Here is a 16601-nt window from a genome sequence, read left to right on the forward strand (position 1 = left end):
AAACTATGAATTGTTCTGCTCAGCTCCTCCTGCTCTATGACACGCTGCCTGCAGACTGGACGACGGATCGCAGTTTACAGCAGCCTATGCTCTGCAAATGGGGCCCAGATCATAGACTGAGGTCTGAGGATATTTTACTCAATCCTGCAGTTTAATGCATACTGGCCAAGGGAGTGCAGCGCGCAAATCGTCTGCCAACACGTTTTCTGGGCTAAACATCACTTTTTTTAAAAAAATAAACCACACCCCTTTAAGGTAGGCAACATTTTTTTGTTTTCACATATATAATCATGAGGAGTCATCCTATCATTAAAACTACAACCTCCCCTCTGACACATTGGGTTGAGATTTATAAAAAACTGGTGCAAAGGAAAACTGGCTTAGTTGCCCATAGCAACCAATCAAATTCCACCTTTCATTTTCCAAATGAAAAGGTGGGATCTGATTGGCTGCTATGCTTTGCCTTTACACCACTTTTGATCAATCTCCCCCATTGGGCCTTATGTATAAGATCTGGAGAGTTGTCGCCTGTGGCGACCAATCAGATACGAGTTCTCCCACAGCAGGTTTGAAAATGATAGCGGCAATCTGATTGGCCGCTATGGGCAACACCTTACCAGCCTGAGGCCTAGCGTTACCGCGGCACCTAATAATAACAAAAGTATTAATAATAAATGAAATTACAAGAAAAAAAAACAACCACATTTTATCCGCGCAGATGTAAGAGCAGAGACGCTGTAATAACTCAGCAGAGGGAGACTGAAACGACAAGCTGAGAATCCCACTGTACGCTAGCCCTTGCAGTACCTGCATTCCTCGGCAGGCGGAACCATGAGTTCTCCTCCGTGTTTCCGGCGGAGCTGTGTAGGGAAGGACCGGTCCCCCAGTGACACAAGGTGAGAGCGTTTCTTGGGGTTACATAGTGTGGACGAGTCGCATTGATATAATACAGCCGTGTCTGTGCTGTGTGTACAGTGACCAGTCATCCTCACACCTAGCTATCCTCCACAGCATGGCGGCGTTACTGCCGAGCTGTGCGGCAGCTGTGTGTATGGACGCCTATAAACTGGGTTGTTTCTTGTGATATCTACGTGCACTAATCCCTTCTATGCCCTGTACCAGGGGAGGTCATGATTGTGGCACGCAGCGAGGCCGGGGCTACACGATGACGTGTGTCATAGGGCACAACTACATTGCAACATAAATAGATAGATTGGACTGGCACTCTGTATGTGTGGTAGAATATGGATAAAAAATAGACTAAAATACAATGTAAGGTGATCACACAATTTAATTCACAAAAAACTACAATAAAATACACACGATAAAAAATAAAATCTGTGATAAAAATAGCTAAAAATTTATAGCAGCACTGACATGTAATATTTCATAAAGATGTTTCAATCATATTGGGTTCTAGTGATCAAATATCATATAATATCGATGATGTATAGTACTTCATAAGAATGTCCCAATCATATTAGGTTCTAATAGTCAAATAGGTTCAAGAATATTCTTTCTGCGTATAGTTCCGTGAATAGGAGACAAAACAAAATATTGTCCTTTCTCTCGACAGTGTCTGTATAGAGAGAGCTAAAAACCGCTTGGTTCTGTAGTTGTGGGTCCTGTCCACAGTTTGAACACAGACCAAAATGCCTTTGGTCGCAACCTACTTCAATGAGTGAATAAAGTGCTATGTGCTCCGAGGTAAGAGAGATGGGTCTTGCCTTAGCCCGAATAGTGGTTCAAGGTCAGGGTGACTCCCGCTTACTTGACTCCTATAGTGAGCGTAGTCCCGCGTTGGTGAAGCTAGACGCCGAAGTGGCGCGGTCTATGGCGTACTTCTGGCTTGGTTTGCAACGAGTTGTTTGTATCCCAGAGCGCCCGCGTCTCACGTGGTCTGTGACGTACCTCTGGTCCGAGACTGTAGCGAGGTATCGTGGGAACTGACGTGCTTCTGGTCTGTGGTTATGACAAAGTATCGCGGGAACTGTGCTCGGCGGATCCTGTATGAAGAAGATTTTCACTGGAGCACTCCAGATTTTAAAGAAGATTGTTCACAGACTTTGTATCATTCTGTGTCATCTATAAGAAGGCCTTGGTCGAAGTGGGAGTTTATCAGCTGGTTACGCCAGACGCGTTTCGGGGACCTCTTACCCCTTCCTCAGTGGCAGCTAAGATCAGGATCCTGATCAGTTTGAAAAATGCCTGATCAGTCTGAAAAATGCATTGCAATACCAGATCCATTTTTCTGGTGTCATCAGGCAAAATGGATCCGGTATTTATTTTTCTCTCATTTTTAAAGGTCTGCGCATGCGCAGACTGGAACGACGGGTCCGGCACTAATACATTCCTATGGAAAAAAATGCCAGATCCGGCATTCAGGCAAGTCTTGAGTTTTTTTCGCCGGAGATAAAACCGTAGCATGCTACGGTTTTCTCTTTTGCCTGATCAGTCAAAATGACTGAACTGAAGACATCCTGATGCATCCTGAACAGATTACTCTCCATTTAGAATGCATGGGGATATGCCTGATCAGTTCATTTCCGGTATAGAGCCCCTGTGACGGAACTCTATGCCGGAAAAGAAAAACGGTAATGTGAAAGTAGCCTTACAGTGTAAGGGCTCTTTCACACTTGCGTTCTTGTCTTCCGGCATAGAGTTCCGTCGTCGGGGCTCTATGCCGGAAGAATCCTCATCAGGATTATCCCCATGCATTCTGAATGGAGAGAAATCCGTTCAGGATGCATCAGGATGTCTTCAGTTCCTGAACGGAACGTTTTTTGGCCGGAGAAAATACCGCAGCATGCTGCACTTTTTGCTCCGGCCAAAAATCCGGAACACTTGCCGCAATGCCGGATCCGGAATTAATGCCCATTGAAAGGCATTGATCCGGATCTGGCCTTAAGCTAAACGTCGTTTCGGCGCATTGCCGGAGCCGACATTTAGCTTTTTCTGAATGGTTACCATGGCTGCCGGGATGCTAAAGTCCTGGCAGCCATGGTAAAGTGTAGCGGGGGAGCAGCATACTTACCGTCCGTGCGGCTCCTGGGGCGCTCCAGAGTGACGTCAGGGCGCCCCAAGCGCATGGATCATGTGATCGCCCCATGTTTTTCCGGATCCGGAGTGTAATTCCGGCAAGTGGAGTACATGCCGGATCCGGACAACGCAAGTGTGAAAGAGCCCTAAGACACTAACAGTTCAATACAGCACAATACAGATGTATCGTGCTGCATTGAAACAGGGATCAGACCCTGTAATGTTGAAGTCCCAGAGTGGGACAAATAATAAAGTGAAAAAAAAAAAGAGTTAATAAAATTAAATTAAAAGTTTCAAGTAAAAAAAAAAAAGCGTCCTTTTCCAAAAAGAAAGTAATATATTTTTTTAAAATAGGGAAAAGACATATAGACATATTAGGTATCGTCGCGTCCGTATCGACCGGCTCTATAAACATATCACATGACCTAACCCCTCAGATGAACACCGTAAAAAAAAAAAAATGTGCTAAATAAAAAAAAAATTGTCACCTTACATCACAAAAAGTACAACAGCAAGTGATCAAAAAGGCGTACGCCCACCAAAATAGTGCCAATCTAACCGTCACCTCATCCTTGGTAAGGGTAAGGAGGATGCCGTCCGCGTATAGAGACAATTTGAATTCCTTGTCCCTAACCTTAACCCCTCTGACATCCGGGCAGGATCTGATTTTGGCCGCCATGGCCTCGATACACATAGCAAATAAAAGAGGAGACAAGGGGCAACCATGCACCGTCCCGTTGGCAATGCGTATGGGGCGAGACTGGGCATGAGAGAGTTTGATTGTCGCTGCGGGGGAGGAGTATAAGCTACGTATGGCGTGAACGAAGGGGCCAGAAAGACCGTATGCTTGCAGTGTAGCAAAGAGGAATGGCCAGCTTAAATGGTCAAACGCCTTTTCGGCGTCTAAACTAAAAAGTAGCGCCTCCTCCCCCGATCGAGATACAACATCTATCAGGTCAATGCTTCTGCGGGTGTTGTCAGCTCCCTGGTGGCCTGGGACAAACCCCACCTGGTCTTTATGGATCAGGGCGGGGAGGAAAACATTTAGTCGGGAGGCCAGGACTTTGGTATAGATCTTAATGTCTGAGTTAAGTAGGGCAATGGGCCTGTTATTTTGGCATTCGTGGGGATCTTTCCCAGGTTTCGGGATCATCGTGAGATAAGAGTGGGACATCTGCGCAGGTACCGCATTGCCGGCTAGGAAATGGTTAAAAAGGGTCACTAAGTGAGGGGTTAGTTCGGTCTTGAAAGCCTTAGGCCTCTTTCACACGGGCATCATGTTTTTGGGCCGGATGCGTTGAGGGTGCGTTCAGTGAAACTCGCACTATTTTGCAAGCAAATTCAGTCAGTTTTGTCTGCGATTGCGTTCAGTTGTTCAGTTTTTTCCGCGCGGGTGCAATGCGTTTTGATGCGTTTTTCACGCGCGTGATAAAAAACGGAAGGTTTACAAACAACATCTCTTAGCAACCATCAGTGAAAAACGCATCGCACCCGCACTTGCTTGCGGATGCAATGCGTTTTTCACGCAGCCCCATTCACTTCTATGGGGCCAGGGCTGTGTGAAAAACGCAGAATATAGAACATGCTGCGATTTTTACGCAACGCAGAACTGATGCGTGAAAATCACCGCTCATGTACACAGACCCATTGAAATGGATGGGTCAGGATTCAGTGCGGGTGCTATGCGTTCACGTCACGCATTGCACCTGCGCGGAAAACTCGCTCGTGTGAAAGGGGCCTTATAGTATTCAGATGAAAAGCCGTCAGGTCCTGGGGATTTACCTTCAGGCAACTGGTCTACTATTTCCCCTATCTCTTCAGGAGTGACCGGACCATTAAGGATGGAGAGATCGGAGGCTGTCAGGGTAGGAAGGTGACAGGAGGCTAGGTACTGGAGTGTACTGGAGTCCCTCATCGGAGGGGAGGTCGGAGGGTAGATTGTACAGGGCAGTGTAGTAGGTCGAGAACCTCTCCGCTATCACCCTAGGGTCATAGTGAATTGTTCCATCTGCCCCCTTAATAGCACTCGGACTCGCTTGGGGAGTGCAGTTCCTGAGTTGTCTGGCCAGTAGCGTGTGTGGTTTGTTCCCCCAGGCATAGTAACGATGTCGCGTGTAAAGCAATAGCTTGTTGACACGACCTAAAGCTAGACTCTTTAGTTGGGCTCTAGTGTCGACAATTCGTCTGAGTGTGGAGCGTGAGGGAGAAGTAGCCATCTTGCCCTCTAGGGTTCGCAGGCGGGAGGTAGGAGTCTTGACCAGGGCAACCGAGTCCCTCTTTAGTCTGGAGCTTATCCCAATACAATGACCCCTCATGACCGCCTTATGGGCCTCCCACAGAGGACAAACATCTCCCACTGACCCCTCATTTAAAGCAAAGTAGGACTTCAAATGTTCTCGAAGTTACTCCCTAGTAATGTTCTGCTTCAAAAGGGAGTCATTAAGTCTCCAGTGGCATTGGCGGACATGACCCGATCCACTACTAATGTCGATCATTACTGGGGCGTGATCGGACCAGGTGATTTGGCCCATATCCGCACCCTCCAATAACCGAAGGGTCGAGATTGTACCAAAACAATTGTCGATACGGGTGTTGGATCCGTGTGGGGCAGAGTAAAGGAGAAGGATCTGTCAGTTGGGTGGGAGAGACGCCAGAGGTCATACAGGGAATACTTCCACACTACATTACGAAAGTCCCTAGCCAAGCGCTGCTGTGTCGCGTGCACCGGCCTACCCTGTAAAGCCAGGCGATCCATTGAGTCAGAGAAAACGGCATTAAAGTCCCCGCCCAGAAGTACCAAAGGCTCCGGAGAGTCCGCTCCTTCAACAAAAACCTTGCAGAAAATTCCGCAGAGAAAGCGGATCTGCAAAGTATTTGGGGCATAAATGTTACATAAAGTGATGGGTTTATCTGCTAAGTGACCGCGGAGAATAATATAACGCCCCTGGGGGTCCAGCGTTGAAGATTCAACTCTGAGGGGACACTGCGTGGATATCAAGATGGTGACCCCCGCCTTCCTACGGCAATGAGTAGCCGAGTAAGCAATAGGGTACAAGTGAGAGGCAAAACGGAAGGAGGAGCCGCCATCAAAGTGTGTTTCCTGCAGGAACACGTCGTCTGCTTTAAGGGATTTCAGTTCCAAAAGCAAGAGCTTCCCGTTGGCATTGGAGCTGAGCCCCCTGACATTGAGAGTTACGCACTTCACCATGAGGATATGTGATGGTATATATTATTCCGGTGAGCTGTATCTTGCATATATTCCGTGTGCGTCAGCGGTGTCACACTAACGGAGCAACAGGTCACGGGTTAAATTGAGGTGTACGATCCCCACAGACAAGGGAGTTCAGGCACCTATAATAGGAGAAAAATGGAAGAAACAAGGAGGGGGAGGGAGACAGGACAAGACAACACAAAATCAGACAAATAAGTAACAGTAAATAACTATTCCCAGGGAGGGAGTCCCTGCCAGGGGAAAACAAAAAAATCCCCTCAGGGGGTAAGAGTGTCAGAGACCAGCAGGTCAAGGCCGGCTAGAGAGTAAATCTCAGAAAACGTATATAGTAAACGAAGAACTATAAGGGCCCTACGGAGAGCCCGCACCGTAAAGGAGCAGGAAAAAAAGAAAGTAGTCAGCAACTGGCTAAACAATACTGATAGACGACTCATATACTGATTCATCAGAGTCCAATGTCCCTGTGAACCTAGAGGGGGTAAGAGCATGGCTCAGGACAGCCATTTCCTCCAGGCCAGGAGAGGTCAGGCAGGCGGACGTAGTCCTGATGACAGAGGAGACCGTGGGGAAGAGGACGTACTTGAACCTGGTTTTCTTTTCCTGGCGACAGGTGACCAAGTGCATGGTGGCGGAGGCGCTGGGGACTCAAACTCCCAATCAGATATGTCAGGTATAGGGATTTCCGGCGACTTGCAAAAAGGGTGAAGGAACGGAGAGTCTCTGTCCTTCCCTGATGCCGGACCACCAGGGCAAATGGGAATCCCCAGCGATAGGCGATCTGGCGGTTCCTGAGTGATGCAAGAAGAGGTTGGAGGTGTCTCATTTTCTGGAGCGTAAATCAGGATAGGTCAGGAAACAGCTGCACAGGAGCGCCATAAAAGTCAAGGTTGCGCAGAGATTGTGCTTTAGCCATGATGGCTTCTTTAAGGGCAAAGTCGTGGACGCAGCAAATTACGTCCCTGGGGTGGGCAGCGGAGCCCTTGGGCTTGAGTGCCCTGTTCGCCCTGTCCAGCTTGATTTTATGCGAGGGTAGGTGCCCCAGGACCATATTAAACATGGCTTCTAGCGTGGCAAAGAGGTCTTCCTCTCCGGATGCTTCTGGTAGGCCGCATATCCTGATATTATTGCGACGGCCCCGGTTATCTAAGTCCTCCAAGTGCCGTCCCATGCCCCGAAGTACAGCTGTTTGGGCAGAGATAGATTCATGAAGAACAGAAACGTACTGCCTGGTGTCATCATGGGCTTTTTCCAGAGAGTCCACCCAATCCACCACTAGTTTGATATCAGTGCGGACCGCTGCCCTCTCGGCCCTGCAGGCTTCTGTAACTTCAGAGATAAAGGGCCGAAAAATCCTCCTTTGTAGGAAAACTGCAAAAGTAGCTCGCCCAAGGTTGTGGGGGCTCAGGTGAGGCTGATGGGCCCGTAACAGTGAGTGGTGGAGGGCTTGGTGATCTGGCCCACATGTCAGAGGGGAGCTGCTATCCCCTTGATCCAGCACAGGGAGGGAACGGAGGAGGCTTGTCAGGCCGGGGTTTTTGCAGGGGAGCCCCAATATGGCTAGGTGTGTGGGCCACAGGGGTAGGATCCCAAACCCTAAGGGGAGACCCGGTACCTGTGCGCTCTGCCTCTTTACGTGGAACGGATCCAGGGGCCGCCATGACAGTGTCCACGCTGTTATCGGCGGGCGGCAGAGACTCCAGGGCAGCAGGGGGGAGCTGCAGAGCCGATATTCCACACGGGGAAGCCGCGGGTAAGGCTTCAGACTCCTTTGTAAAACTAGCAGAGGACCACTGCTGTACCGATCTGCACTCACTGTCTGAAGCGCGGGAGACAGGAGGAGGGAGGGAGGAATGGCGGGTGGCCCTCTGTGTCCTGGTGTGGTGCGGCGGGAGCGCCGATCCGGGCGTTCGCTCCCAGCACTGATGGATGGTCCTGGCAGGTGAGGGGGACCGAGGAGGGAGAGGGGTTCTCTTGGGTCCAGTTTTCTTCCCCATGTGGGCTGGTGTTGGAGGGCTGCTGGCCAGTTAATTGCCGGTCATTCTATCGGCCATCTCCTGCGGTGTCCAGACACGCCCCTCGGGTGTTTCTTTAAACTACAGAATCGGAGCCATAAATATTGAGTTTTGTTTGGCTGTTAACCCTTGCTTTGTAACTGGAAAAAAAAATATTAAAATGAAAAATCTGCCAAAAAAGTGAAATTTTGAAATTGTATCTCTATTTTCCATTAATTCTTGTGGAACACCTAAAGGGTTAACGACGTTTGTAAAATCAGTTTTGAATACCTTGAGGGGTGTAGTTTCTTAGATGGGGTCACTTTTATGGAGTTTCTACTCTAGGGGTGCATCAGGGGGGCTTCAAATGGGACATGGTGTAAAAAAAAACAGTCCAGCAAAATCTGCCTTCCAAAAACCGTATGGCATTCCTTTCCTTCTGCGCCCTGCCGTGTGCTCGTACAGCAGTTTACAACCACATATGGGGTGTTTCTGTAAGCTACAGAATCCGGGCCATAAATATTGAGTTTTGTTTGACTGTTAACCCTTGCTTTGTAACTGGAAAAAAAATATTAAAATGGAAAATCTGCCAAAAAAGTGAAATTTTGAAATTGTATCTCTATTTTCCATTAAATCTTGTGCAACACCTAAAGGGTTAACAAAGTTTGTAAAATCAGTTTTTAATACCTTGAGGGGTGTAGTTTCTAGAATGGGGTCATTTTTGGGTGGTTTCTATTATGTAAACCTCGCAAAGTGACTTCAGACCTGAACTGGTCCTTTAAAAAGTTGGTTTTTGAACATTTCTGAGAAATTTCAAGATTTACTTCTAAACTTCTAAGCCTTGTAACGTCCCCCAAAAATAAAATGTCATTCCCAAAATGATCCAAACATGAAGTAGACATATGGGAAATGTAAAGTAATAACTATTTTTGTAGGTATTAATATGTATTATAGAAGTAGAGAAATTGAAACTTGGAAATTTGCAAATTTTTCCAAATTTTTGGCAAATTTTGTATTTTTTTTTTATAAATAAAAATGATTTTTTTTTACTCCATTTTACCAGTGTCATGAAGTACAATATGTGACGAAAAAAACAATCTCAGAATGGCCTGGATAAGTCAAAGCGTTTTAAAGTTATAACCACATAAAGTGACACTGGTCAGATTTGCAAAGAATGGCCTGGTCCTGAAGGTGAAAATGAGCCCGTCCTTAAGGGGTTAATAAATGTTGTGCTTACTCCAGGTCACTTTTGATCACATTGAAGGTAGATGACTGTAGCTCATTGGGACATACATGAGAACTAGAGGCTGCGCCCCTGCACTGTGATTGACAGGAGTAGGTGTAATGATGATTGAAACACTGCCTGGTCCTGCGCAGAGGGCGGAGCAGCTGTAGAGAGAGCTGAGCCTCTAGGTGTAATGGCAACGCCCCCATTGCTCCTAGAGGATCATTTGCATACATTAAATCATCACTTTTCTCAGTAATGCGGGCTCATATGAACATGGGACCAACAGAGATTCCTTCAGCTGCAAGTTTCATAGGTACAAATCTGCTGACAGATGCCCTTTAACATCAGTATGGTCATACCACATTTGTAAATATGAATGAAATACTGATAAAATGATGTGTATTATCTCATGTAAATATGGAAGTAGAATATACAAGATTGGTAGAAATGGATGTGGGAGGGGGGAAGAAAGAGAACAGACATGAATTAGTGTGGGTAACTAGAAGGCTGTTCTTGCGGCGACCGTAATGGTTGACTATGGTTGCAGTTGACATTAGGAGGAGCAGCTCTGGAGCACAGGCTGCTGCTTCGACAGATGAAATAATGTGCAGATCTAGAGACCAGATTGATTGTATGAGGTTACTAATAGTGTTGAGCGAACTTGTGTTTTAAGTTCGGCGTCTAAAGTTCGGGTTATCGAAGAATCGCGTTATGGATTCTAAATTCCGTTGTGGTCCGTGGTAGCGGAATCCTTAACGCGATTCTTCGATAACCCGAACTTTAGACGCTGAACTTAAAACACAAGTTCGCTCAACACTAAGTATTGCAATCTAAAGTTTTTTTTTGTTTTTTTTGCAGTGCGAATAAATCGCCTAACTTCATTTAGTCATCATGGTTTATAGGTGAAATGAACTTGCCTTTAAGAGTGGACATCGGATCCTCATGCTCTGCTGTTCTACTGTCACAAGTGAGAGGAAATGGCAGGAAGATGTCACCGCTTACTCTCCACAGTAAGACTGCACTGTCTCCGCACCCTTTCCTGCTCCCTTCATACTCCAGTACCCAGTCCGAGCCAGCCGCATACCCCAGTGTTTTATAAGGCTCCAGCCTATGGTAACAGAACAGCATTGGTCGATCAACATGGACCTCACAGTTACCAGGATTTATATTGCAGAAGCTTCGCTCTGTCTAAAGAAATTGCTTGTGTCCTGGGTAACCCTAGAAATGACTTTCCCCCAGAAAGAGTGGCTTTCCTTTGCCCAAATGACTCCTCCTATGTGGTGTGTCAGTGGGCGGCATGGATGAACGGTGCCATTGCCGTCCCGCTTTATAAAAATCACCCACCCCTTGAGCTGGAGTACATTTTGAAGGATTCGCAGAGTGCAGTGGTTCTTGCGGAGGCGACATACGCAGGTGTAATTGCACCTTTAGCGGACAAGTTGGGGATAGAAAACCTTACGGTGCCTGATTTTCCACAAAACAGCCCTACAGAAGACATTTTCAATGTAGAAGACCATCATTTAAACCTGGATTGGAAAGAAAGGGGGGCCATGATTATTTATACCAGTGGAACTACTGGAAGACCAAAAGGTGTCCTCAGCACCCACCAAAACCTGAGTGCAATGGTAAGAAGAAAGAAATCTATGTGCGCATCAGATATATGTTTTGACCAAATATAGCCGTCAAAATTTTAAGTTGAGAATTTTCTATTGCCCCCGAACGATTTTACAAATATCCAAATGGCCCTCGGCAGCAAAAAGGTTCCCCACCCCTGGTCTACGTGATAAATGCCATTTGCTGAAGTGAGAGTTCTGAGCTTGCTGCACTAAGTGGCTTATGAATAAGTGGAGTTAAAGAACCGGAGTTTAAGACAAGGAGCAAAGAACCCGTAAGTCGTCTACTTTATTCATCTTCATTGTTTTTTTTATATGGGATAATGGCTAGCAACATTGGAGGTTTCCGTAAGTGCGCAGTCTGCCACATGTGTGCACAACTGGAGCAGGTGTTCCAGGGTGAGTACCGCTGTGAAAGATGTGAGCGCCTTGCCCATCTGGAAGAGGAAAAAGCAATACTGAGGGCGACTGACAGTCTTGAGAGGAGCATGCTGCTCACTGAGCAAGCAGTTAGTGGGGTGAATATGGAAGTTGGAGATCAGGTGGTGGATCAGCAGGAACGGGCAAGGAACTGGTTAATGTACTTAGAGGGAGTAGAAAGGGATCCCAGAAGAGGAAGGCCAATCCTCTTTCTGTGCTTCCAAGCAAAATGGCCAAGTTGGACGATGGTGCACGGCTGTCAGTTTCAGAAATGGTAGCCCTGGCGGATACTGTTGTCCCTAACAGCCGGGAGAACAGCCCGGCTAGTAGTCGGGGGGGATGGTAGTGCAGTTAGGCCTAGACAGTTAGTGGTTATAGGGGATTCTATAATCAGGAAGACTGATATAATTTCACGCCAAGACCGCCCCAGCCGAATGGTTTACTGTCTTCCTGGTGCCAGGGTTCAGCATGTGGTGGAATGGGTGGATAAATTACTGGGAGGCGCTGCGGATGACCGGAGCGGCCGGTCACAGTAGTAGAGGGCTTGGCTGTCTCCGGAACTCCCATAGAAATGAATGGAGCGGCCTCGCGACTGGCTACCCGGTCATTTCAGTGCAGCAGCAGGGGCCCTGCTGGGGGTATGGGGCACCTGTTCTCGTGATCCTACCTCTAGGACCCCCACCGATCTGATGGTTATCCCCTATCCTGTGAATAGGCGATAACTTTTATCTACTGGAATGATCCTTTAATACCGGGGCTCACGCCAGGGTGGAGGACTGCTTTTGGCACCATTCCCTGTGTATATTTTCTCCTTCAGGTAGCTTGCGATCACAATTGTTTAGTTGGAGTATCTTTTTATTATATGATGTTCCATAGTTGTCCACTATTCTGGCATATGAACATTATAGAGGGGAAGTCTGCCTTCTATGAGCCAGAGTTTCACTCAGTAATACATGACCACAAATTAGACCACTGCAGGGTCCCGTGAAGGCATCCGTCTGCAAATTCAGCTGCAGCAGTCAGACAGGGGTTGTCTAACCCCCTAACCCGAAGTTAATTATTGGCTGGAATGTGCTTAAAGTAATGGTAAAAAGTCAGCTCACCTCTTGCATGCAGCATTGTTCCAGCAGCGAGGGTCTTGTGCCCGCTGCTTCTGGTCCCCTGTGACCTGGAAGTGTGGTGTCCTGTCTGTGGTTATGTGCACTACTGCATCCATTCGCTGGCTTCAGCCACGTGACCACTGAGCCCCCTCAGGGATACGTCACAGCTAAGACCAGTGAACGACTGCATCTGTGCATGTGACCACGGATTGGACCATCAGCTGCTTTCAAGAAGTGAGTATTTTTTTTTTTTTTCTTTGTTAAACACATTTCAGCTATTTATTCAGTTTGAGTTGCGGTTTGGACAACCCCTTTAAAGGAGTTTTGTGGAAGTAGAAATTTGGTGACCTATCCTCAGGATAGGACATCAGTATCGGATTGGTAGGGGTCCAACTCCTGGCATTGCCACTGATCAGCTGTTAGAAGAGGTCTCCTAATATATTACTAAGCACAGCGCTGTACATTGTATAGTGGCCGTGCTTGGTATTGCAACCCAGGCCTATTCAATTGAATGGGATTGAGCTGCATATACAGTGGCATGCAAAAGTATTTTCATCTTTTACATTTTCAAAATAACGAAAAGGGCCGAAGCAAAACTTCGGGCACCCTGCATGGTTAGTTCCTAGTAGCAGCCAAAAGCCTTTCAATTCTTATTTAATGGATTCTCGTCTATTCTTCCTTTTTTCTTGCAGAAGTCTTCCAATTCTGTGAGATTCCTGGGCTGTCTTGCATGTACTGCTCTTTTTGAGGTCTATCGTCAGATTTTCAATGATGTTGAAAGAATTGAAAAACTCTTGGCTGGCTACAAAAAGCGTTTACAAGCTGTGATACTTGCCAAAGCGGGTGCTACTAGGTACTAACCATGCAGGGTGCCCAATGTGTCATCTTTAACTTTATGCCTCTGAGAGATCATTTCATCTTCAACTTCCTTAACTGTTCAGTAATCGTGACCACTGATCCCCACCGATCAGATATAAGGTGTCCCCCATTTTCTTCAGCATCCTGGAAGTGGAATCTGAACCTTTCAGACATTTATTGGATAAAATCCTAATGTGTCAAGTAAGTCTCAGGCAGTAATGCCCCTTTATGTTTGATTCTGGGCCCTTGGGAGTCGGCTGTGTGACAACGTGGCCCTCAGACTGGAAAAGGTTGTGCACCCCTGCTTTGGATTATCGTTACTCCACGCTCTGATTGTATTTTACTACTAGAATGACCTTCCCCACTTCAGCCCCTCGTCACTCGTTGTTAATCTGCTCTTTTCTTCCACACAGGTAACCGCTCTGATCGATGAATGGTCGTGGACTAAATCGGATTGTATTTTGCACGTTCTGCCGCTTCATCATGTGCACGGAGTGGTCAACAAATTGCTCTGTCCTCTTTGGGTGGGGGCGACTTGTGTCATGCTCCCTGAATTCTCTCCAAAGGAGGTAAGGAGATCTTGGAGTCGAGGGCGGCCTGAGATTTTATACTGAACCTTTATTAAATAATCACTGTGTTTATAGGGAGCGTAAACCTGAACCGCGTCATCTACATCCATCCACTCTGTTGTTCTCTGTTGTCAGCCGTGTCAGGCTCGGGAGAGAGTGACTGTAGTATTTGTGGAGGGAATGTCCGACAGAGAGGTTACATAACGTCTCCCCTTCTCTGAGCTGATCAGAATGCCGATAATAAGGTCATGTAGCCACATACGTCCCCATAATAGTCAGGTGGATGAAGCATTGCAGCGGGTGCAAATTCAAAACTGCCAGCATTGCACATTGAAATGCCGGAACTGTGAAGGGCATAATAATAATTAGTGACAGATTATGTATTACCATTTTTTGCAGGTTCGGCCAGCTGTTACATTTACCAGGGAACCTTTTGTATATGTAAATACATGTTTGAATACTGCTCCATGTGAATAGATCATTAAAGGCTATGAACATTTCTTTCTTTCTTTTTTTTTGAGTATTTTGGTTGTTTGCAGTTAGGGGATAGCTATTAGATCGGTGGGGGTCCTACTGCTGTTAACCCCATTGATCATGAGAATGGAGACACTATACCCGTGCAGTGCCTTGACATGAACAGAGCGTCCGGTCAGGCATGCTCACCGCTGATCCATTTGTTTCTGTGGGAGCTCCAGAGATAGCTATAACCACAACTCCCTTAGAAATGAATGGAGCGAATGTCCAACTGCCCGCTCTGTGCATTTTGGGGGGTTCCACAGAGTACAGGTCCCCATTTTTGTGATGGTGGGGGTCCCAGCGGTAGGGATTTAACAGTTATCCCATGGATTGGGAATAACTTCAAACCACTGGAATACACCTTTTAAATGCATACTTTTGATGCTGAAAATAATTTTTGTATTAGGGTTTTAATAAAAATGTTGTACCTTTTGGCTTCTGCAGCTGCTGTGTATCACACTACAGTACACGCAAGCTGCAAAGTGCTGTTCACAGTGAAATCTATCAGAGAGCTTGTCTGACAGCTTTCCAGGTCCTCTCTCCTGATTGGTCTTGTAAATTAATTTATGACCAAATCAAAGGTCAACTGGACCGAGCCAACTGTGACGGATTTCACGGTGAAGGGTATTCTGCAGCTTGCTATGTACTGTACGTGCATAGAAGCTGCAGAAGCCAAACGGTACAAAATCTTTAATAAAACCCTATTGCAAAAAAATGCTTTTCAGACAAAAATACATGCATTGCACTAAAACAATGCCCCAAAGGTGTCTATAGTCTTTAATTATTCCATACAGACTAATTTCAATAAAATAACGTACCAGAATTTTCTCATAAAACATTTTATGTATTTTAAGTGTAACAGATGTAAAAAATTCTATTAAAGGCGTTGTCTGAGTGTGTAAAGCTGATGACCTTTTGTCAGGATAGGTCATCGGCATCTGATTGGTGGGGGTCCGACTCATGGCGCCCCCGCTGCTCAGCTGGTGAGTGCTGCAGCCTCTTCCTAGGCCAGTGACATCATCTTCATCGGTCATATGGCCTACAGGGGTGGTCAACTTGCGGCTCTCCAGCTGTTGTGCAACTACAATTCCCAGCATGCTTTATTTATTTCTATGAAAGTTCTGAGGCGAGCAGAGCAAGTATGCATGCTGGGAGTTGTATATTCACAACAGCTGGAGTGCCGCAGGTTGCCCACCCCTAGCCTAGACGCAGCCAAGTTCCATTAATAGGGCTAAGCTACAGTACCATACACATCCACTATACAGTAGACGGCACAGCATTTGGTAAGCTGTGAAGAGGCTGCGGTGCTCACCCGAGTGCCACAGTCTCTTAAAACAACTGATCGTCGGACCCCCACTGATTCTGCAGCAGCTGGTTGTTTTCTGCTTCCCATTCTTTTCAGCAGTTTAAAGCCGCGCCGAGAAGGGACAAGCTCCACAATCTTCAGATTAGAGAAAAGATTAGGAGGCAGAAACGACACGGCCGCTAACAAAATTTTGGTGCGGTGTCTGCTTTAAAATTCTGCCGGAAAGAAACGCAGTGTAAACAACCCCATAGACTTTGCAGAGCATAGTTATAGACTAATCACAAAGTAGAGACAGCACTTGTAAGGACTTTAACATTTTTTGTGGTCGCGGCCAACTATGAGGTGCCCTGTTTTGAGAGACCGAGTGACTCCTTCTTCATGGTATTTTTCTGCAGCGTAGGCTACAGAAGTTGCAAGCAATGTGGTTGCAGACTATGACCCCTCTCCATATTTCCACTGGAGAGAATGCACAATGACTACTGATGGGATCACTGTAGGGTGATGTCACCACACTGGATAATCGCTTTAAAGGAATATTTTCAGATTTACATGTATTCACAGGATAAGGGATCAGTAATCATGGAGGCCTCATCTGTCACAAGAGGTGGAGGTTTAGTGTGTCCCATGAGCATTGCCGCTCCATTTAGTCTATAGGGCTAATGAAGATGGCTAAGCGCTTCGCTCTGCTATATCCGTCAGTCTCATAGACTTTGAATGGCGTGACAACGT

General features: G+C 46.6%; 1 protein-coding gene across 3 annotated transcripts in view; it reads left to right on the forward strand.

Moving 5' to 3' along the window:
• The first annotated feature begins 847 nt into the window (after window positions 1–847).
• The window catches only part of ACSF3 (acyl-CoA synthetase family member 3), a 55836-nt gene continuing 40082 nt past the window's right edge, over window positions 848–16601 (forward strand). The window contains exons 1-3 of one of the 3 annotated variants that reach the window (XM_040410036.1): window positions 848–896; window positions 10393–11115; window positions 13895–14050. In XM_040410036.1, coding sequence (XP_040265970.1) covers window positions 10468–11115; window positions 13895–14050 — 804 coding nt within the window. In that variant the 5' untranslated portion in view covers window positions 848–896; window positions 10393–10467. Of the gene's footprint in view, window positions 897–9764; window positions 9804–10348; window positions 11116–13894; window positions 14051–16601 lie in introns of those variants that run through there. The other 2 variants (XM_040410037.1, XM_040410038.1) reach the window with 2 other exon arrangements.

This window comes from Bufo bufo, chromosome 10, assembly GCF_905171765.1.
Source record: "Bufo bufo chromosome 10, aBufBuf1.1, whole genome shotgun sequence".
Classification (NCBI taxonomy): Eukaryota; Metazoa; Chordata; class Amphibia; order Anura; family Bufonidae; genus Bufo; species Bufo bufo.